A 19,962-nucleotide genomic window follows, 5' to 3' on the forward strand; every position below is an offset into this window, starting at 1 on the left:
AGGTAGCAACCTTGTCCTCACTTCGACTTGTATCGCACCGTCCTCACATGCGTACGGCACATGGCAGGCACGCTAGCAACCTCGCTGAAGTCACAGACATCAAAACATCTCATCCACCATCCATCCATTCGCAATCCAGTCAATCACCTTACACAACAACAACATCTTCCAAGTTCATCATCATGGCGAACACAGTGAGAGCTGAAGCCTCTGGGTCGACATTGTCGACCAACACCACCCTCATCAGCAGCCGCGCACCTCGCGTGCCGTACCAACAGAAGAGTTTTTCCTGCAACGTAGAGGGCTGCCAGCACTTCTTCGACACCTTGGAGGAGATGAAGCAGCACAAGAAGTACGACCCGGAACATTTCTACTGCAAGAAATGTGATTTCGACGCCGAAGACTGGGATGATCTCACCAGACACAAAGTGGAAAATATGGTGCCCTATATCGAAGGGGCGAAGGGTAGAGTGAAGCCTCTGGATGATGACCTCAAGCACATCACCTGTGAATTCTGCGGCGAGGATTTCAAGAGCTTCGGTGGACGGAAGAGGCATCGACAGATGGTGGGCAGCTCTGTGTCTCCATATCCATTCACACAATACTAAGAAATATCACAGGCCCATCCCGCAGACCAGGACATCACCTGCCCAGGATGTGAAGGCAAATTCATCCGCGCCAGCCACCTCATCCAGCACTTCGAGAAAGGCCGTTGTCATGTCTACTCTGCCCGCGTCTTCCACGATCATCTGCAGCACAAGCATATTGTTGATCAGATCATGGCGGCTCCCGATAGGGCTTTCCATCCTCCTAGATTGCTCAGCGGCAAGTATGGAGTCTCAATTCCAGAAAACATTACCGATGGCGGCGAGACGCTGGACCAAGATTTTGGCGGTGTTTCGCTCATGGATCAGCAAGACGAAGCTCAAATGGGCGGCTACAAACCCATGGAAGCTGAAAAGGACCTCATTGACCTGCACACTCAATCAAACCTGGAAGCTTGGCCGTCCCTTTCCGGTCAGGAGCCGGCACAGCTGAGCGAGTCGCTACGAAAGGGAAGCTTGGCCGTCCCTTTCCGGTCAGGAGCCGGCACAGCTGAGCGAGTCGCTACGATCGATGTCAATCGGATCTAGAAGCACTGCCACGAGCACGAAGAGATCCGATGGAATAGCACAGGGAGGCGGCCGAAAAGTATACACGGAGTCCTATCCCGGTCTGGCTTCATCTTCAGCCGTATCGACGAGCGGAGATGACGCTAGGTCTGAGTCTACAATCACCACTCCGAGCGTGGTCGGCGGCGGTGGAGCTTGGAGTACCGGTCAGACGCCCTTCGCTCTCTTCCCGAACGCGAAGGGGACAGCTAAGGCGCGACCCAAGGCCGGTGACTGGGATGCGATATTGGCGCAACATGCAGAGGAGGCAAAGGCCGACACAGGTGCAGACATGCTGAAGATCGCCTGGTGGGATCCAACTTCGGAGGACTACGACATTGCCCGCTTTCGCCATCCCGTATACGAGGCCTACTTCTGTCCATTTCCATCCTGCGAAGATGCCGTGTTTGGTAACAGTTTCGACTCACAGTCGGATATCGAGAACCACATCAAGTACTGTCACACCCGGACGAAGTTTCGCTGCGAGGGTTGCTTCAGACACTTCAAGAGTGCCGCGCCTTTGGTCGCCCATGTGGAGTCCACCCGGAAGTGTGGTATTAGGGGCAGTGAGAAGTTCGGAAAGGTTTGTGGATTCTCGATTCTGAAGTCATCCGACCAGCTAACAGCCATCCTAGTTCTTTGAAAGTATCACCGCCGGCTTCCTCAAGTCGAAGTATGTTGGCGAGCCGAAGATCTATCGTCTTGAGACTGCGTTGGCCAAGCAAGGTCAGCCTACGGGAGGTATCATGAGCACGGCGTTCAAGGCGAAGCAGCCCAACATTTGGTGAGTGTGCAGATCTGATGGGCCGGAATGCGGAGAGAATAAAAGCGTGTCTGAGATGGTAGGAGAGTTGGGAGAAGGAATCCTTCGAGCCGGTCAATTGTATCTTCATACTTTTACTTGGTACTGTAGCTATGAAATGAACTCGGACTGACTCTCCGCGTGGTATAGACTTGTGATCAAGCCCGTGAACCAGTTAAACTTCTAGCAACTGCACTGCGGTTCAAATTAGAGTCGATAAATTCATGCATAGTGGGATGCAGTCAATGAAAGTAAATTTGGATACCTATTAAGGACTACGTAGATCTTAATGTCCGTGCATTGATCGACGCATGGATTCAGGTATTCACTCCTTTCCCTGCACTTCACAACATCAACAACAGGTCTTCGTCATTCATCACAAGGAAACCGCCCGACGCGTGTTTTCGACGCAGAAGCTCTGTAGACTGACACTGCGCCACCACGAGATACCTCATGGCATTTGCAACAGCAAACGGGAGAATGCAAATCAGAGCGTTCGCACTTCCCGAAGATCACCGCCTTTTGTCACGCGAAACAGCATTGTGAACATTCGACCGAGGTATGCTCAACGCAAATACAGCGCCACAAGTTGATCACGAAGCATGATGAATGAAGCATAAAACAAGCTTGATGCATATCTGGGACTAGATCCCTATGTCCTGCAGCAAAACCATGTCTTCCGCCACGAACATAGGCCATCGCCTCGGCGTACCTACTACATTCCACGCGGCGTTGGGCGGACCCTAGATCTTTCGTCTCTCCGCAAAAGTCTATCTGGTGCTGCCCGAAGGGCATCTGCCGTATCGTGGCAGTAACTCTAAATGCGAGGCCGTACGGAGTTCTATCCTGCCGGCCTCGCTGCACGACGCACCTATCAAACGTTGAAAGCGAGGACCGGCCGAGGTTTCCTGAGCAGCAACAACCACACTTGACCGGATCGCGACAATGTAGAGCGCCACCGTTGGTAACACCTCCTTTAGACAATTGAGGCTTCCATCTAGAGCGCCTGGCCGTGAAGTAGGGCTGCAGCTGTCGCTCGTGCTGAAACGAGAGTCTCCGCACCCGGAGCGTGACCCAACATCTGGGTGGCTATAAGACAATATAGTCCATACGATCGTATGCATCTTTTGCTCACCGCACCACCTTCTCTACAACATGGCTTTCCGTCATGCTTCAACCCTGTTCGCAGTCATTACATCTGTGGCGGCTTCTCCCCTAGATGCGAGGGCATCAACACCAATTTCAAGTATAACAACAGAACAATGGGCTTCCCTAAACCAATCAGTCGATGGAAGATTACATCAAGGGACACCGATGTCGAAGCCATGCTACTCATACTATAATGGTGCCATGAATAAACCAGACACTGCGCAATGCAAAGCTGTCCAGGACGGATACGTGGACGAAATAGCGATTGCAGGCTACTATGGAGGTTTCGTAAACGTTTGTCTCCTCAAGCCACTTTGCTGCCGCCATTCAGACTGACATAGATGGTTAGACAAATTGGGCAACATGCCAGGCCAAAGCACAGAGTTGCGGCCTCAACTACAATTCTCCTTCGGACCCGACCTACTACTCCGCGYCCAAGAATTGCTTGCAAGGCAGCGTGCCCACATATTACATCGACGTGCGACAAGTCTCGGATGTGCAAGCTGCACTGAAGTTCGCAGATTCGACTGGCGTGCCTCTGGTCATCAAGAACAGTGGTCACGATTACAAGGGTCGATCGAGTGGACCCAATGCTCTTGGACTTTGGACCCACAACGTACAGCCTGCGATCAAGCTGACACGAGACTTCACCCCTGAAGGCTGCTCATCTCCCGCAGGGGACGCTGTAACGCTTGGAGCAGGACAAGGCTTCGGCGGCCTGTACGAATTTGCAGAGGCCAACAACATCACTGTGGTAGGAGGAAGTTCCAAGACGGTCGGACCGGTGGGCGGATGGATTAGTGGAGGTGGACATGGTGCTCTTTCGAACACACTTGGTCTTGGAGTGGACAACGTGATGCAGATCCGCACAGTCCTTCCCAATGGCACATATGTCACGGCGAACAGGTGCCAGAACCAGGACTTGTTCTTTGCGCTACGCGGTGGTGGCGGATCTACATTCGGTGTCAACATGGAAATGACAACACGAGCTCACCCTCGAGTAAGTTTTCCAATCTCTCGCAGCGTTGATTTAGCTGACACCTTCATTAGTTGGACCTGGAAGTCGCATACATCCGTTTCTTGTCAGCGGACCTTGACTCCGTCAACAAGCTCATTAGACTCTGCACCGAGAACGGAGACAAATGGGCCTCAGAGGGGTGGGGCGGCTATATCGCTCCTGGCGCGCAAGGCAAGCTTGTCAGTGGATTGATCTTGATGACCCCAAAACTCAGCCACGCAGAGGCAGTAGCCTCAATGAAGCCACTCACAGACTACGTCGCCAGTCTCGGTCAACTGCCGCTGAACAACGAGGTCAACTCCGAGACATCCTTCTACACAGCCTACGAGAAATACATCAGTCCCAACCAAGAGCACGTCGGATTGGGAGTCGCCATCGGTTCAAGATTCATCCCTCGAGGAATGCTCAAGACTGCTGCTGGCCAGAAATCCGTCGCGGCCGCTATGCAGAAGGCTCTCAACATGGTCGTACCGCTCACCGCAGCAAACCCACTCGATCTCCGCGCGTTKACCTATGGGGCGCCCTTCCAAATCCTTTTGACGACTCCAAGTAGTTATGCGGGCGACGGCTCCTCTGCTTTGACACCCGCATGGTATGGCGATAACGGTGCCGCCTGGCACGTTGTATTGGGAGCGGGATTTGCCAACGACGCGGATGCTCAGACCATTTCCAATGCCTTCAAGACCGCGAATGCTGCAGCGCAAGTTTTGAGGGATGTGGCTCCTAATTCTGGAGCATACCAGAACGAAGCTGATATTTATGAGCCGGAGCCCATTGATAGTTATTGGGGACAGGCTAATTATGATCGGCTGTTGAGTTTGAAGCAAAGTGTGGATCCGAAGAATGTTTTGACGTGTTGGGGATGTATTGGATGGGATAAGAGTGATGCGAGGTATGGGTGCTATCCTAGTATTTCATGATGATGAGCTTGGCATGATGTACATGAATGAAACGATTTTGAGTTGTCCAAATCCATATCCATATCCATATCTTTGTCGCAATGGACATTGAATCTGCAATAGTCTGTTTCGAGACGACTTGATTGTGAATCCACGTCCGCGAGAAAAGCCTCCATTCAAGGAAAGGTTGTCAGGATTGCGTTCTGTTCTCGGCGTCAATTTTTCAGACCCAGTGCTTCAAGAACCTCCACCAAAGCATTCTTGTGCTGATGGCCTATTCTTCTTCCCTGCTTCCAAGCACCTCATCCATACAAGCACTCGAAACACCTCCACAGACCTCCCACCCTTCCTCTCACCATCCAAAACCGCTCTCTCAAACTTTCCAGTCCTCCACCCCATTCCCACTTACACCAGTCCGCGCCAGCCAAGCTGCATATTGGCGACTCAGCACTGCATCCTCATTCCCATCTTCATCCTCCAGCCYCTCAAGACAGACCCGCCGAATCAGCTCCTCCATCTGCAGTCCCTGTTCCGTCGAATTGTGTTTTTTGTCGGCTGCAAGATAATAATCGAGGTGTAAACACCAGCTCTGCTCTCCACCGCGATGGAAACAAAAACTCATCCCTGCAGGGCAAATGGCTTTGAGAAGGTAGATGAGTGCGAAGAGCGTAAGGATTTGGCGGAACATGCTTGATTCTTGATTCTTCCTTGCTGATGATGATGGGGATGAGATGGTGTTGGTGATGGTGGAGTCTTTGCGCTATTTCCTGGTTGATTGATGTTGTAGCTGTTGAGCCTGAGAAATGGAAAGTAAGAAGAGGCTTTCGACTGGGAAGGCGCGGTCGCGGTCGCGCGCTATAAACGAGACACTCATATTTTGGGTGTTTTGCATGTGATTTTCACCTCTCAATATATCCGCGGACTGGCGACATTTTGTGTACATGACATCCGACACGAAGTTCGCCCGAGAGTCGCTGGCCAGTTCATGGAGAAATGAAAGCGTGATGAGCGGCAGGTACGCCACAGCATCGTGGGTATTTTGTACAATTGAAGATATGACCATACACTTAACGCTTGACCCAAGCAGGCATCTTACGGGCCTTGAGCTTGCCAGGCTTCTTCCTCTCCACCTTTCGTGGATCACGAGTGAGACAGCCAGCTAAATTGGATGTCAGCATTGTCAGAAGGATGCAACAAGCATATAAACTCACCTCTCCTGAGAGCGGGCCTCAGGTCCGGCTCATGGGCCATCAAGGCCCTCGCAACGCCCAGAGTGATTGCTTCTGCCTGGCCTGTTGTACCACCACCCTTGACCATTGCCCAGACATTGTACTTGTCCAACCGCTGTGTAGCCTTTAATGCCCACACGGCGCTCTCCCTATCGTGCATGCGACCAAAGTAGTCTGTCAATGATCGTCCATTGATCAAGCACTCGCCTTCTCCCTCGACCACAAAGACAGCCGCGTGGCTAGACTTTCTCCTTCCAACCGCACGTGCTCGACCACTCGCATCCACAATGATGGGCTTGGGCTGGTTCAAATGAGGCTGTACTAGCCTCTTGAACTTCTCCAACGCCTGCGTCACTTCCTCGGGAATGAGGGAAGGATGAATGTAGTTCAACCGCTTCAGCACCGCAAGAAGCATATTATACCCTTTCGATCGTACGGGCTCTGCCACCTCCACTTTGTACTGCGAAATTGTCTTCCAGGCGACACGCGGCGCCTCTCCTGGTGGAAGTCGGGGCAGGGTCTGATGCTTGCGGAGGAGGGACGAGAGAAGCAGCAAGTCGTCGACATATCTGGGAGTGGCCGTGAAGTACGATGGCGACTCTGGTACAATGCGCACCCGGCGGAGCAACTGGCGGCCCGCGGACTCTCGATCGCCGCCGTCCCTTCCACCTCCACCCCCTCCATCACGGCGGAATTGCGATCGTTCCTGATTGGGGAGGAAGTGTGCCTGTGGACRAGTGCGAGCGAATTGGTTATTATCCGAGGCGAAGCGGATGGGCCGCGCTGCACGAATGGCTCCGGTGTCTTGGTCCGCGGGCGTGGCCAGCTGTCGACGGGTAGTGTGAAAGGCGCGTCGTTTGGCAGGGTGCTGGCAGACGACAGCAACCCTGCTGAGGCCACTGCGGGTGATTGTGCGCTCCATCGCACCTCTCAGATGGGATGGGATGGATCGATCAATGGCACTGAGAAACAGATCTTCGAAGCTGCGCTGGGCATCATTTCCTCCCAATGACCAGAAGTACCGCGACGGGTGTACATTTGCTCACGTGGAAACAGAAAGATGAGCAAGAACCTGCCCGCAATTCATGAAGAATTTCACAGTATCCAACACCAACACACCACCACACGCACAACTCACAATCATGTCGTTTGGAAAGATCTACTCCTACGAGGGCAACCCTCGCACCACGGTATGTTGCATCGAAACCGCCTCTGCGCAGTCAATCCATCCCAACCACAAACACCTCTGACAACCTTTTGTAGGCCATTCTCGCCGTCGCCAAAGCCAATGGCCTCGACATTGAGCTGGTCAAGACTGAGCCCGGCCCAGCCCTCAGCGAGGACTTCCGCAAGATCAACTCGCTCGGAAAGATTCCTGTGTTTGTTGGCGCGGATGGATACACCCTGACCGAGTCCCTGGCCATTGCCGTCTACAGTGAGTCAAGACACACACACATCGACACACCTTGCGCACTCCAATTCCCCACCATTTCCCCCAATGCAATGATGATAGATCAATATTCAGTTATCCCTGTCTGAAGACTACTGTTGAGAACGTATTCACACTCTGATCTGCAACCCCTCCAAACACAGCTTCCATCGCAACGACATGCTCTGTTTTCGCGCACGACTAACATCCCGCCAACAGTCACATCCCAGAACGAGAAGACGACCCTCCTCGGAAAGACCAAGCAGGACTACGCATCCATCCTCAAGTGGACCTCCTTCGCTACCTCCGAGTTCCTTCCCTCCGTCGCAGGCTGGTTCCGCCCGCTCATTGGCAAGGACCCATACAACAAGAAGAACGTCGATGACGCTCAGAAGCGCACCCAGAACAGCCTGAAGGTCCTCGAGGACCACCTCCTCGTAAACACATACCTCGTCGGCGAGCGCCTCACCCTCGCCGATCTCTACACCGCTGGCATTGCTGCCCGTGGCTACCAGACCGTCTTCGACAAGGAGTTCCGCGCTCAATACCCCAACACAACTCGCTGGTTCGAGACCATCGCCAACCAGGACATCTTCACCGCCGTCGCTGGCAAGCCCACACTCATCGAGAAGGCTGTTGTCTACACCCCACCAAAGAAGGAGGAGAAGCCAAAGGCCGAGCCAAAGAAGCAGGAGAAGAAGCCCAAGGCGGTTGAAAAGGACGACGAGGAGGAGGACGAGGCACCAGCGCAGCCAAAGGCCAAGCACCCGCTTGAGGCTCTGCCAAAGGCCACCTTTGTTCTTGATGACTGGTGAGTCAAAACACCACCTGCTCCACGTTCCGCATCGCTAACAACCCTTCAGGAAGCGCAAATACTCCAACGAGGAGACCCGCGAGGTCGCCCTTCCATGGTTCTGGGAGAACTGCAAGTTCGACGAGTACTCCATCTACAAGGTCGACTACAAGTACAACGATGAGCTCACCATGACCTTCATGACCTCCAACCTCATCGGTGGTTTCTTCGCCCGCCTCGAGGGCAGCCGCAAGTACCTCTTWGGTGCCGCGTCCGTCTACGGCGTCGCCAACGACAGCGTCATTAAGGGTGCGTTTGTCGTTCGTGGCCAGGAGGCTCTCCCCGCCTTTGACGTCGCTCCCGACTACGAGAGCTACGAGTTCACCAAGCTCGACCCTACCAAGGAGGAGGACCGCGAGTTTGTCAACGACCAGTGGGCGTGGGACAAGCCAATCGAGGTCAACGGCAAGCCTTACGAGTGGGCCGACGGCAAGGTCTTCAAGTAGATGTGCGGTCTATTGAAGATTTTGTGGTTCTGATGATGCATGATTATGTGGAAAAGCTTGATGTCCGGTAGCACCTTACAGAGGGCACTCCTTCGAGCGTGACTAGAGATGAGAGCAGAATAAAAGATACCATTGCCTGCTTAATGCCGTCCGAGGCTCCCCGCCGAAGAATTCTCGCATTGCTGTCGAAGCGTGAACACTCAAACAGCGATGTGACGTGTGGTAGAAGATATGGAAGCTTGACCGCGAACCTGATGCAAGCCCCTTTGCATCCGAACAATGTACACTTTCACAAAGTAGCTCACAATGATGTTGACGGCTTCGCGGCWAAATAATTGTTATACATTCCAGGCAAGCTCTTGTTCCCCTTAATCACTCTTTCTAGTCAATCGTTTCGACTCTCCTACATCATCATCATCCTCATCATCTGTAAAACCACCTTCATCACCTAGCGCGAAAATCGTCTCGCGATCTAAACTCTCACGAGGGAGATGTGAGGGCTTCGTAGGCTGGGGAGCAGGTAAAGGAGATGCATCTCTCATCGGATTTGCACTCCGMGAAGCATCGCCACTACGTGGTGCATCATATGGTGGAGGCTGCTTGGAGCCTCCGACTGCTTCGAGGTCATCGTCCATGTCCATGGAGTCACGGATGGAAGCGATTTCGAAACCGTCGTCGTCTTGTGCGATCTGTAACAGGATGTTAGTGGCCGGGAAAGAGGAATTTGCGGTTCTGGACGTACCTCGTCTGACATGGCGAATCGCCTATTGTTGGGTGTCGGTCGCCATACGTATGCGATGAAGACTACGTCCGCGAAATACACCAAGTTAAGCCATCCGTCCAAGATGAACCATCTGGTCTGCCAGTGGTTGGGGACAAAGTCCGCTGCAGAGCTACCACCGGCAAAGGTCCATGAGTTTACGAAGAAGAAGGCGAAGATGACGATGATGCTGGCCAAGATTGCCCACCAGAGCTTGCGGTACATGCCTGCCTTGACATGCTGTTTGCGCTCGACAAGATCCTTCATCGTGTAGTTCAGGGAGTTGAGTGTCCAGATGTAGAAAGCTGTGAGCGTGCCCGCCAGAGGCATGACGACCAGGAGGACCAGGGGACCAGCATTCTCCGGAGTGACGGATAAAGAGGCGACTGCGTAGATGACGCCGAAGATAAAGTGTGCGCCGCCCAGAGCGCGAACCCACCACATTGTCTTTCCTAGAGTATGCTTCACCACACCATAGCCCATGCATACAATCAGGAGCAGGAAGAAGGAGAAGGAGTTCCTTGCTGCGCTCAGGATGGAGACAACGATCAAAAGAGCTTTAGCGCCGACGTTGAGGCCATGACGGTTTTGGTAGTCGTAGAAGAGCCATGTCATAAACATCTCAACAACGAGGAAGACCAAGATCGCGGTGATGTAGTTCTGCACGGCGAGAATGTCCCGTCGATGCATCCAGTAGAGGATACCCCAGCCAATGGCCAACAAAGCATAGACGAGTGTTGCAATAGCATAGAAGGGTAACTTGGCGATCTGAGCGGCCGGGAGCTCACCAAAAGCATTGCGGAATTCGGCAACACCCTCGTAGCCTGCCGCACTCCATTGTGCAGTGCTGATGCAGTAATAACCAGTTCTCTTGACGGGATAGTTGATGGCACCCGGGTCCTTGAGATGAATCGCCTCTGTCCTTATGAGGGATTTGGACTTTTCGGTGGCATTCGCTTTGAGGATGAAAGCTCCTAGATCGGCCTCGTCACATAGTTTCGCGTCGCGAGCCCCTTCGTCACAGAGATACTCAGTCTAGAAGCATGTCAGCATTATAGGAGGAGTGAGTGAATATTCCGCACCCACCCTTGTGCCCTCTCCGTCCGAAGTGGGAACTTCTGCTCCGATGAGCGGTCTATCAGTCCACTCGAAAATGACCAGACTGACAATCGGATCCTCCTCCTCAGGAATGTCATCTGGTTTGATGAACTTGACCAGGATGAAGGGATCGACATCACCGCCCCACGACTTGCGACTGTACATGCCCGAGCATACCTGCCTGGACTTATCCGTGTTGTCCTGTTGTCACCATGTTCAGTTTTCCGTCTCATCTATATTATTGGGTTGTTGATGTTTATGCCACGTACGATCTTCAATTCCGCAGCCCATACAGCCGTCAACTGCAGCAGCGAGCATGCCGCCAATCGCACCCATCCCCTCATTGTCCCCGCGCTGCTCTTTTCTCTTTTCGCTGGAACGCGATGTGGTTCCTGGTTTCTGATGTTCCGGAAACCTCTGTGGACTTCAGGAGTGCTGTCAAGATGGGCAGAACAGGGAAAGATCACGGAGGCTCCCGCCTTGGTATTGAGRTGTGCCTGGGTCAAGTCGTTTGGAGATGGAAAGATCCGGTGGATTGCTAGATGCAGGCGGAGAGTGCTGTGCGTATGCGAACCAATGCTGTGGACCCCAAAGATGATCGGCGACAAACAGGACCTCACCTCTACCGTACCTTCACATGGCAAGGGCCAGGGAGTCCAGAGCTTACACGTACGTGCAGTAAGTGGGCTTGCACTGCCACATACACTCGCCACAGTGGCGTAAGCTACCTCTACCGCGGCATTGCCGATCGATTGCAGATGGGCAATGGACTGTTCTTCCACGACAATGTACAGTATGCAGTGTAGACTGTGGCGGTCGATGGATTGGGATGCTATTGAATTCTCGCTGTTCAGTGCCATCTCAATAGCTGCAGCATGTCATTTCCAAACGACTGGATCGTCAACAAACACTCACCGTCGATCAAGCCAGCAGGAAGGTTTGGGAGAAAACAAGATCGATGCGGCAACACGCGACAACGATGATGATGATGCGTTTTCCAGCCTTTTTCTGGCCAGGCGAAGCAGACCAAGTTGAAACATAGGCAAAGCTCTACTGTAGCGCATAAATAAGCCAAGTAGACAGCCCCCCAGCGCCTGTTCCAGCCAAATCATTCGACGTTTGCAGTCAGCTGTCTTGCCGCCGACTGACGTTTCACATTTCTCGCGTCTGCGCCCAGCATACCAACCACCGACCGCTGGCTATTGTTGGCAACAACGCTTGAAATCTTTTATATCGACGAGACCCACCATTCGACCGTCGAAGGTATTCATCATCATCATACTCCCAGCGAAGAAGTCAAAGTAACAACACGCAATCATGGCCGGAGCAGTGGGCAAATATGCAGCCAACAAGCTGCTTAAGAAGCAAATGGCAAAGTACGAGAGCAAGAAGCCCACGGGTGGACAGGTAAGGAGAATGACAGGAATCCCACCATCTCCCCACTGACACGACATGCCCTCCAGGACCCATACTTCGCCATGGTCGAAGACCCGCGCAAACCAGGCAAACTCAAGAAGGTCAAGAAGCAAATCCCCTCCTACATYCCCGAAAACGACGCCATGATCCTCGCCTCCTTCCGCAAAAACGCCTACCACCTCGATTGCTCCCTCTTCTCCCTCTTCGGCATGCGTTTCGGCTGGGAATCCGTCATCGGCATCGTTCCCGCCATCGGAGACGCAATCGGCGCCGCTCTGGCCCTACTCCTCGTGCGAAAAACCCGCAAGCTCGACGGTGGAATCGACACGACCTTGGTAGTCCGCATGCTGATCAACGTCGCGATCGATTTCCTCGTCGGTCTCGTGCCATTCATCGGTGATCTCGCGGACGCGGCGTTCAAAGCCAACACAAAGAATCTCAGATTGTTGGAGGAGCATCTGGATAATAAATACAAACCTTCGAATCTCAAGTTTGACGATAGGGATTTCGTGGGTGTGGATAAGGAGAGGCGGAAGACGAATCGCAAGTCGGGGATTTACATGCCCAATGACCCCCCACCGGCTACGGTCTTTGAAGACAGTGATGTGGAGGATGACAGATATCATTCCGCGGGAGCACCACCGTCGAGAGTCGATGGCTTTCATGAACCTCGTCCGGCTTATGCTACCGAGGAGCGCAGAGGTGGAGAGCGTGCTGGTGTACATTCCAGCGGTGGAAGCAGGACCCAGCCTCCAAGGAGATAGAAGGGTAGTACTCTGTATTGCTGCTAGTCTGCAAGCGGGAGACGTTTACAACAGTTTTGGGATTACATGGAATGGCTTGGAGTGGAGCAATGATTTTGATACCCTTTCTCGGAATCACAGCGTGGCGAAATGGAAGTTATAAGCATGAATACAATTATTAATCGCATGGCATGAGCATCAAGGTCTTAAGAGTGTCTCAATCTTCTCACTGATCAAAATACTAGTGAGGATGATGTCTGGATTCCTTCTGCAGCTGAAGACGTTGATTCTCATATTCATTATTTCGAAGAGAACGTTCTACAATGTTACAAGAGACAATCGATATAACGCCCTCCTTGACCACCAAAACACCAATGACACCCCGCTTGTAGACAACAATTCCTCCCATCATACATCATCATAGACCCTTCACAAAAGAGGCAATCTCCTGGACAGCCTTGTTGTGAATCTCGGGCAACAACCTCCTGAAAATAAGTCCAGAGCCATGAACCACTCCCAAATTGACAGAAGCATTGACCTGCACGCCCGCAGCCAGGAGTTTCCTGTAGTATGCCATTCCCTCATCTCGGAGCGGACAGAGCTCATCCATCGTCAAAATGTGAGGTGGTAAACCAACGCAGTCCTCCACGTTCGCATGGTAGGGCCATGCGAGAGGGTTTTGGTCGTCTTCTCCAGAGTACCAGGTTCCCATGCCGGCGAGCATGGAAGTGTATAACCAGTAACCCTCACATTCGAAAAGACTGGGTAGCTCTTCGAGTTTCTTTTCATCGCTCCAGCCGTAGGCGTTACTGATCCAGGGGGATATGGCATACACGCCAGAGATTTTCTCGATCCAGCCTTCTTTCTTTGCTTTGATCGCCGTGGCCAAAGCGAGGTTGGCGCCGCCGCTTTCTCCTTGAAGCACAATTTTATCGATTCCGAGGTCTTCTTTATGGGAGTCAATGTATTCGAGAGCGGAGGAACAGTCGTTGAGTCCGATTGGGAAAGGGTTGTGGCGACCTTTTTCCCAGGCACTTCGGAAGTCGACGGCGATTACTGTAAGGCCGTGAAGGGCGAGGGACGTGCACCATCGAAAGTGTACCTAGAGATATGTAAGCTCGAGACAAATGGCGAGAGGTTTGAGAGTGTTACCTTATTTGCGGTTTCCAGAATGGTTACCGCGGATGCCGTATACRCTACAGCAGGCAAAGGTCCTTCCGCATTTGCAGGTCGAAAGACATACAGCTTTCTCTCCGCCCCATCGAATGAGGTGAATTTGATGGTAGACCTCTTGACCTCGGGTTCGTCTTCGTCCTCTGGCAAGTCATTCGGTAGCATCTCATACATTGTGGCAGTATCCACATGATTCTGCGCCATTTGACCCGTGGATGAGAGATCCTCTGGTTTCATCTTGGCAAATGGATCAGGTTGGCTGCCATCCATTCCAAAGGCTCGAAAGGTTTCTACCAGTTTGGGATGTGCCCTAGACTGAGGGGTCAGCGACGTCTCACACAATTCCGATGTGGCCCATAGCCTGGGTAAATCTAGAGACATCTTCACAGTACCCTARATCCCTTTTCCCCTTCGATGGACTTACCGGGGATCTTGAAAGAGCTTGAGATTGCTRTCTCCGATGCGACCTGGTGCTCTGTACTTTCCCTGTTGGGATGTATCTTCCAGACTGAACATGCTGCTTGCTGGAGACATTGTCCCACCGGGCGAACCGACGCGGCTGAAAGTACTGTCTGCGGGCGAGGATATCGATGCCGGCGACTCATCGCGGGAGACTGAGCCAAGAGAGTCCGGAGAAGCGGCCATGTTGGCTGCCTGTCGGGGAGACGGGGAGATGCTTTGGCCTAGGAGCGTGAGAGTGGTTCACGAGGGAAGGAGATGATGGGCATTGAATGTGCCTATATCACTTGTGATAGTTGCGTGGACACCGGCAGGCCTCATGAGTGGAATCATGGGAAAGATTGGACACCAGGATCACGAGTAATGTGGATAGCATCATAGTTAGGTGAGGGTCTGGATTTTGGGGCATGCCACATTACGCTCTCCCGAGAGTTAAAGGCCATGAGTCGCATAGCGTCGCGCTGTGGATCGGGCGAACGACATTCTTGCGATCCTGATCCTGATCGTTCAAGATGAGAATATTGTCGGTATTTATCATTCTGCGGGCGCCCTTATCAACGCGGATATCAAATGGCAGGAGGAGGTGAGCATGATGGCGAGGGGAAATTGAAGTCGGAGCTGAAGCGATGTACGAAGTTGGAGTGTGGTAGCCATATTGACATACGTCATCGGAGAAAAGTTTTCATGCTATATGAACAATAGCGGCCGCTTCTACCATCAGTTCTCACGAATTCCACTGGAAGCTCAGCTTCCCGATTCCAGCCGACATGGCGCAGTGGTAACGCGTCGCACTTGTATTACACAGCAATGCGAAGATCTCTAGTTCAATTCTGGATGCCGGCATGTTTTTTGACATTTTTAACATAGTGTCCCAAGAATTCGTTTTGGATTTCCACCATTCCTTTCTCGCTGCTCAGCCGCGGCGGTGGAATTTGCAATTGCGTAGGATTTATAGCTGGAGGGTCCATATTAAGGTTCTTTTGCTCTTCCTCCTGTATAGAGCGATCCGCGCTGTGAAACAGGAGCCGGCGGCCTCTCCAGACCATATACAAGCGCCTAACTTTGTGCTTTGGGCATTCATGTCGATATAACTCATGGTCTATGAAACATGCGGTGGGGTGATCGCCCACAGACACCGGCAGCGGCAATGTTGGCCAAAATTTGACCAAGATACGACACGTGCTAACCTTCTTCTAAGAGGGTCGCGGCCCAGACCCTTCCAGGTTGACATAAACATCAGARAGATCACAAAGAGGGCCAATCAACAAAGGAGCAGATGCACCTGAAAGACTTGAACATGAAAGCGAATCGACTTTTATTTGCAAGCTGCTACAGCTGGTATGGCCGCGCCATGCTCGCTCATTTCCATTCGTAACGCCGTCATGCGTGCAGACCATGCAGTCATCAAATCTCTAGTAGAAGAAACCGATGATCTTGCCGGCGACGTGCTTGCGACGGGCCTCCTCGTGGTCCATGATACCAGCAGAGGTGGTGAGGACGATGTAGCCGAATTGACGAGATGGCAGGAGCTTGACGACCCACTTCTCAAGGTCGTTGAGCTGGACGTTGTAGCGTGGGGAGATGACACCAGTCTTGTTGAGGCTGAATTTGGTATTAGTGGCTGGCATGCTCGAGTGGGCATCRTCAGCAACTTACCGTCCGTTCAACTGAATGACGATCTTGCCGTTGCGGTGGTCATCGACCTCCTCGAACTCGCCAATGTAGCCTGCGCATTGCATGTCAGTGAATGTCGCGAGTGATTAAACGTGCCTCTTCAGCCGGTAGATCCGAAGACGTGTAAGATCCTCCGCCAATGTCTCAATCTTCCGAGAACTTAAAGGGCGTTGGTCGTGGAGAGATGTGAGACCATTGCCTAGTTATCAACCCGGGTGTGTGTGGAATGAATGCGCCTCGCATGCTGCATCTGATCCTCCTCTTGCGCTGAAGTGTCTCATGTGTTGATATCCTCGAYTCGACTTACCGTGCTTCTGCATGACGGTGAGGAACTTGACGATGACCTTGGAGCTCGGGCGGATCAGAACCTGGCGCTTGCCGGTCTTCTCGGCGTTGTTGATGGCATTGAGGCAGTCGTTGAGCACGGAAGTCTTGACCATTTTGGCGGTATTGATGAGATTCTCTGGGCGCTGCGTGCGGCAAGAGGTGTCTGCACAAGGGATATGTTGTTAGCCTTCGGGAGCCATCGAGCATAAAGGTGCCCATCAGATGCGCGAGCACCGAGAGGGGTTCTTCAGCTCGGTCGGACGAGGCGCTGCGGTGTCATGGTTCGTGCGAACGATGAGCGCAGCGCCCTGGCAGCCTGAAGGGCACCTGAGAATGTGATATGCATACCTCAGTCGTGGGGGATGGATGTCGTGGTGGGAAGGAAAGAAGACGAGAAAGTCAGAAGCCGATCGGAATTCAAGATTTGCAGGAATTTCGCACGTGTGGTGGTGGTGCGCTCTGTCACACAAGCGCAAGCTCAGACCATTTTCTTCTTCTCTCCAGGCTGTTCACTCTTTCCTGCGCGGGCCAACAAATTTCCCATCTGCCCCGCTTCCATCGACATATCAACCACCACCGTCTCCACCACCACATCCACACTCTTTCTCCTGACAACCTCTTTGCATATCTCTTCGACATCGCAAATATGCTGATTTACAAGGTAATAATGCCCATCCACTGCGGCGACTTATGTCGAGTCTCTACGGCTAGAAATCTGGCCTCGAATACCGCGCGCTGCATTGTGACCTCGACTGACAACCCATGGATTTCTAGGACATCATCACCGGCGACGAGCTGATCTCCGACTCGTTCGATCTCAAGGAGGTGGACGGCGTGGTCTTCGAGGCTGACTGCCGTAACATCACCCTCGGTGCCGTCGAGGTCAACACCGGCGCAAATGCGTCTGCTGAAGAGGCGGCCGAGGACACGGAGGATGGTGCTCAGACTGTCCTTGACGTCGTGCACTCCTTCCGTCTGACTAGCACCCAGTTCGACAAGAAGGCATACCTCAGCCACCTTAAGAGCTACATGAAGGCCGTCAAGGAGAAGATGAAGGCCAACGGTGCCGATGATGCTGCCGTGAAGGAGTTTGAGACCGGTGCAGGTGCCTACGCCAAGAAGATCATTAGCAACTTCAAGGACTACGACTTCTACATTGGCGAGAGCATGGACCCGGATGGCATGTAAGTTATTCGGAATACTCGGGACAGTTCTTCGCCATGCTGACCTTCATCTCAGGGTCGTCCTTCTCAACTACCGCGAGGATGGTACCACACCATACGTTACCATCTGGAAGCACGGTGTCAAGGAGGAGAAGGTTTGAGCGTGGAAATCATCTACAAAATCATCACGAGGAGTTTGGGAAGAAAAGMGGCCCACCTTGCCATGGCAATGGGGTTTTGACGTCTACAGGCCATGATACAAGCCCGATACGATGCACGAATTACTGCAATTTTCTATGCCATGTCTTCTGTTCTCACCTCATCCCCTGTCCTTGAAATCTGATGCAGGCTGGTTCACTGTCTTCTCTTATGGTGATGCTATCCTTGGGAGCTGCTAAGAGGTGATGGCCGTCTTCCTTGCAGGATTGAGATGCACTTCACCCGAACGTCGAGATTTTGCAATGAGAGGGCCTCCATACCCTACAAGTGCTCGAGTGCGACGGAGAGACATGAGAATATCCTTGATGTGCGACATGGCCGGAAAAACGATGAGCACTACTGCAAGGCAACGCTTTGTCTGGTCCGGTACGACGCATGACACGTTCCAGCCGCAAGAGTACAGTCTGGCATACCGGTCAAGTAGAGTTCCAATCTTGAACAGGGGCCATGATTAATGCTCCTGCTGTCTTGCCTGTCCATCTTCCGATTATCAGAGTCGTCAACTTTGAGCAGTCGGCCTGGCTAACTTGCCGTCTGAGTTTCTACTTCTGATCTTGAACTGCTCGCTCGTGCTAACACAAACAGCTACACAATTGTCATGAATCCAACGATCTCGGAGTGGTTTATCGAGCCGGGCAGTACAGTCCCCGGGTCCCAGAGCGACTTGTCCGGGTTTTACTACGCAATGTAAAGGCAAATGAACAAGATCAAGAGAGCAGCGACCCCGTCAGCACGAAGAGAGATGGTGAGTGGAGATATACTTTCGAATCTGCTCGAGACCCTACTCCTGGAACGAAATCGAATCTAACACAGACGGTTTAGATGGGCTTAAACCGATGAGTATTTCCCCCGCCATCACGACTGTCTCACCGACGGCCTGCCTTTGACCAGGAGGTCACGCATTCAAGGCTGGCAGTCTGGCATGTCATGCGTGACCGCCATGACCTGGACGATTGTCCCGGCCAACAACATCTTCGCTATTGTCGCGGCTACGGACACGCGCGCTCAGGGTGAAGACGGGATCGTCACGTTATACATGGGCAGCTGTAACACCGTTAACTGGCGGTTAACAGGCCAGTACATCATGATCAACATCCTCAATTCCGCTCTCCCGGCTGCTTCCAATCATCAATGCGATGCTCAGCTGCTCCCACTCGCAGTGAAATCGTTTCCAGGGATTCTAAAGGAGACTGGCTCGATGTCGGCGTCCCTAGTCTCAGTAACGTGTTGGGCCGGATCTCCCGACGAAGCTCTCTTCTCTGGTGCTCGTTGTGCGCGGACAGCCTACATAGCCCCGTCTCCTTCAACTCGATAGCTTTCAAGCCAACCGAACCGACACAAACTTGTGTTTTGAACAGCTTCCAATACTCGGACTGATCATGCTGACGATCCTCCAGCGTCGTTAATGATGAACCCCAAACTCTTTGACCACAAGCCATTGAACGCAACCGCCAATGATTGCACTATATGGAGGAACACTGGTCTCAATGACTCCATCAGAGAAGGATTTGCAGCTCCTTCGGGGCCTGGGGATTCCTAGATCCCAACATTTACCAATATGGCCAGCCATACCCAGTGACGAGTCCCCACGACGCGCCTGCACCTAGAACCTCACTAGAATCGACTGCTCCGACGCCCAAGGACCTGACATTGTCAACGATTATGCAGACTCAGTGCTGATTTCGCAGGACTTTGGCCATTGCAATCCTGAACAACTCCTCGAAGTTGTGATATTAGCCTTGGACGTTGAACGCTCCTATTCACCCCGATTCTTCTGGCTCGGAGAAGTCTACATGAACGGCAGCCATCCGAATAAGGAAGCCATACCGTCCATCCATTCCATACGTTACAGCTTAGGAGAAGGGAAGCTGTACGGATATGAAATCGAAGGGCTTGCATTGGTTGACCTCGTAGAGTCCGCACCTACCTTAGTGAGACTTGAGCGAAGGATGTA

General features: G+C 52.6%; 9 protein-coding genes and 1 non-coding gene; 6 read left to right on the forward strand and 4 right to left on the reverse strand.

Moving 5' to 3' along the window:
- Positions 1-182: 182 nt before the first annotated feature.
- Positions 183-1,939, forward strand: RCC_04827 (uncharacterized protein; the record flags this gene model as incomplete). XM_023770104.1 has 4 exons in its annotated part: positions 183-566; positions 621-1,078; positions 1,134-1,734; positions 1,787-1,939. The coding sequence occupies 4 exons, from the start codon at positions 183-185 to the stop codon at positions 1,937-1,939; spliced, it is 1,596 nt and encodes a 531-aa protein (XP_023625872.1).
- A 1,364-nt stretch (positions 1,940-3,303) lies between these two features.
- Positions 3,304-5,040, forward strand: RCC_04828 (uncharacterized protein; the record flags this gene model as incomplete). XM_023770105.1 has 3 exons in its annotated part: positions 3,304-3,396; positions 3,452-4,102; positions 4,153-5,040. 3 exons carry the CDS (start codon positions 3,304-3,306, stop codon positions 5,038-5,040), a joined length of 1,632 nt encoding a protein of 543 aa, XP_023625873.1.
- A 1,046-nt stretch (positions 5,041-6,086) lies between these two features.
- RCC_04829 (related to 40S ribosomal protein S9, mitochondrial precursor) lies at positions 6,087-7,170 on the reverse strand (the record flags this gene model as incomplete). XM_023770106.1 has 2 exons in its annotated part: positions 6,087-6,178; positions 6,231-7,170. 2 exons carry the CDS (start codon positions 7,168-7,170, stop codon positions 6,087-6,089), a joined length of 1,032 nt encoding a protein of 343 aa, XP_023625874.1.
- Positions 7,171-7,390: 220 nt separating this feature from the next.
- Positions 7,391-8,976, forward strand: RCC_04830 (probable translation elongation factor eEF-1, gamma chain; the record flags this gene model as incomplete). XM_023770107.1 has 4 exons in its annotated part: positions 7,391-7,438; positions 7,512-7,683; positions 7,897-8,488; positions 8,541-8,976. The coding sequence occupies 4 exons, from the start codon at positions 7,391-7,393 to the stop codon at positions 8,974-8,976; spliced, it is 1,248 nt and encodes a 415-aa protein (XP_023625875.1).
- Positions 8,977-9,344: 368 nt separating this feature from the next.
- RCC_04831 (related to membrane protein) lies at positions 9,345-11,178 on the reverse strand (the record flags this gene model as incomplete). XM_023770108.1 has 4 exons in its annotated part: positions 9,345-9,665; positions 9,719-10,771; positions 10,823-11,035; positions 11,104-11,178. 4 exons carry the CDS (start codon positions 11,176-11,178, stop codon positions 9,345-9,347), a joined length of 1,662 nt encoding a protein of 553 aa, XP_023625876.1.
- Positions 11,179-12,151: 973 nt separating this feature from the next.
- RCC_04832 (uncharacterized protein) lies at positions 12,152-13,014 on the forward strand (the record flags this gene model as incomplete). XM_023770109.1 has 2 exons in its annotated part: positions 12,152-12,241; positions 12,298-13,014. 2 exons carry the CDS (start codon positions 12,152-12,154, stop codon positions 13,012-13,014), a joined length of 807 nt encoding a protein of 268 aa, XP_023625877.1.
- A 397-nt stretch (positions 13,015-13,411) lies between these two features.
- On the reverse strand, positions 13,412-14,811 carry RCC_04833 (uncharacterized protein; the record flags this gene model as incomplete). XM_023770110.1 has 3 exons in its annotated part: positions 13,412-14,095; positions 14,146-14,476; positions 14,591-14,811. 3 exons carry the CDS (start codon positions 14,809-14,811, stop codon positions 13,412-13,414), a joined length of 1,236 nt encoding a protein of 411 aa, XP_023625878.1.
- A 575-nt stretch (positions 14,812-15,386) lies between these two features.
- On the forward strand, positions 15,387-15,468 carry tRNA. One transcript is given in 2 exon segments: positions 15,387-15,422; positions 15,433-15,468. It is a non-coding gene; the product is annotated as a tRNA-Thr (tRNA).
- A 569-nt stretch (positions 15,469-16,037) lies between these two features.
- On the reverse strand, positions 16,038-16,739 carry RCC_04834 (40S ribosomal protein S22; the record flags this gene model as incomplete). XM_023770111.1 has 3 exons in its annotated part: positions 16,038-16,227; positions 16,282-16,351; positions 16,607-16,739. The coding sequence occupies 3 exons, from the start codon at positions 16,737-16,739 to the stop codon at positions 16,038-16,040; spliced, it is 393 nt and encodes a 130-aa protein (XP_023625879.1).
- Positions 16,740-17,272: 533 nt separating this feature from the next.
- On the forward strand, positions 17,273-17,950 carry RCC_04835 (probable Translationally-controlled tumor protein homolog; the record flags this gene model as incomplete). XM_023770112.1 has 3 exons in its annotated part: positions 17,273-17,287; positions 17,401-17,810; positions 17,866-17,950. The coding sequence occupies 3 exons, from the start codon at positions 17,273-17,275 to the stop codon at positions 17,948-17,950; spliced, it is 510 nt and encodes a 169-aa protein (XP_023625880.1).
- Positions 17,951-19,962: the final 2,012 nt, after the last annotated feature.

The sequence above is a fragment of the Ramularia collo-cygni genome (assembly GCF_900074925.1).
Source record: "Ramularia collo-cygni strain URUG2 genome assembly, contig: RCC_scaffold06, whole genome shotgun sequence".
In the NCBI taxonomy this organism is placed as follows: Eukaryota; Fungi; Ascomycota; class Dothideomycetes; order Mycosphaerellales; family Mycosphaerellaceae; genus Ramularia; species Ramularia collo-cygni.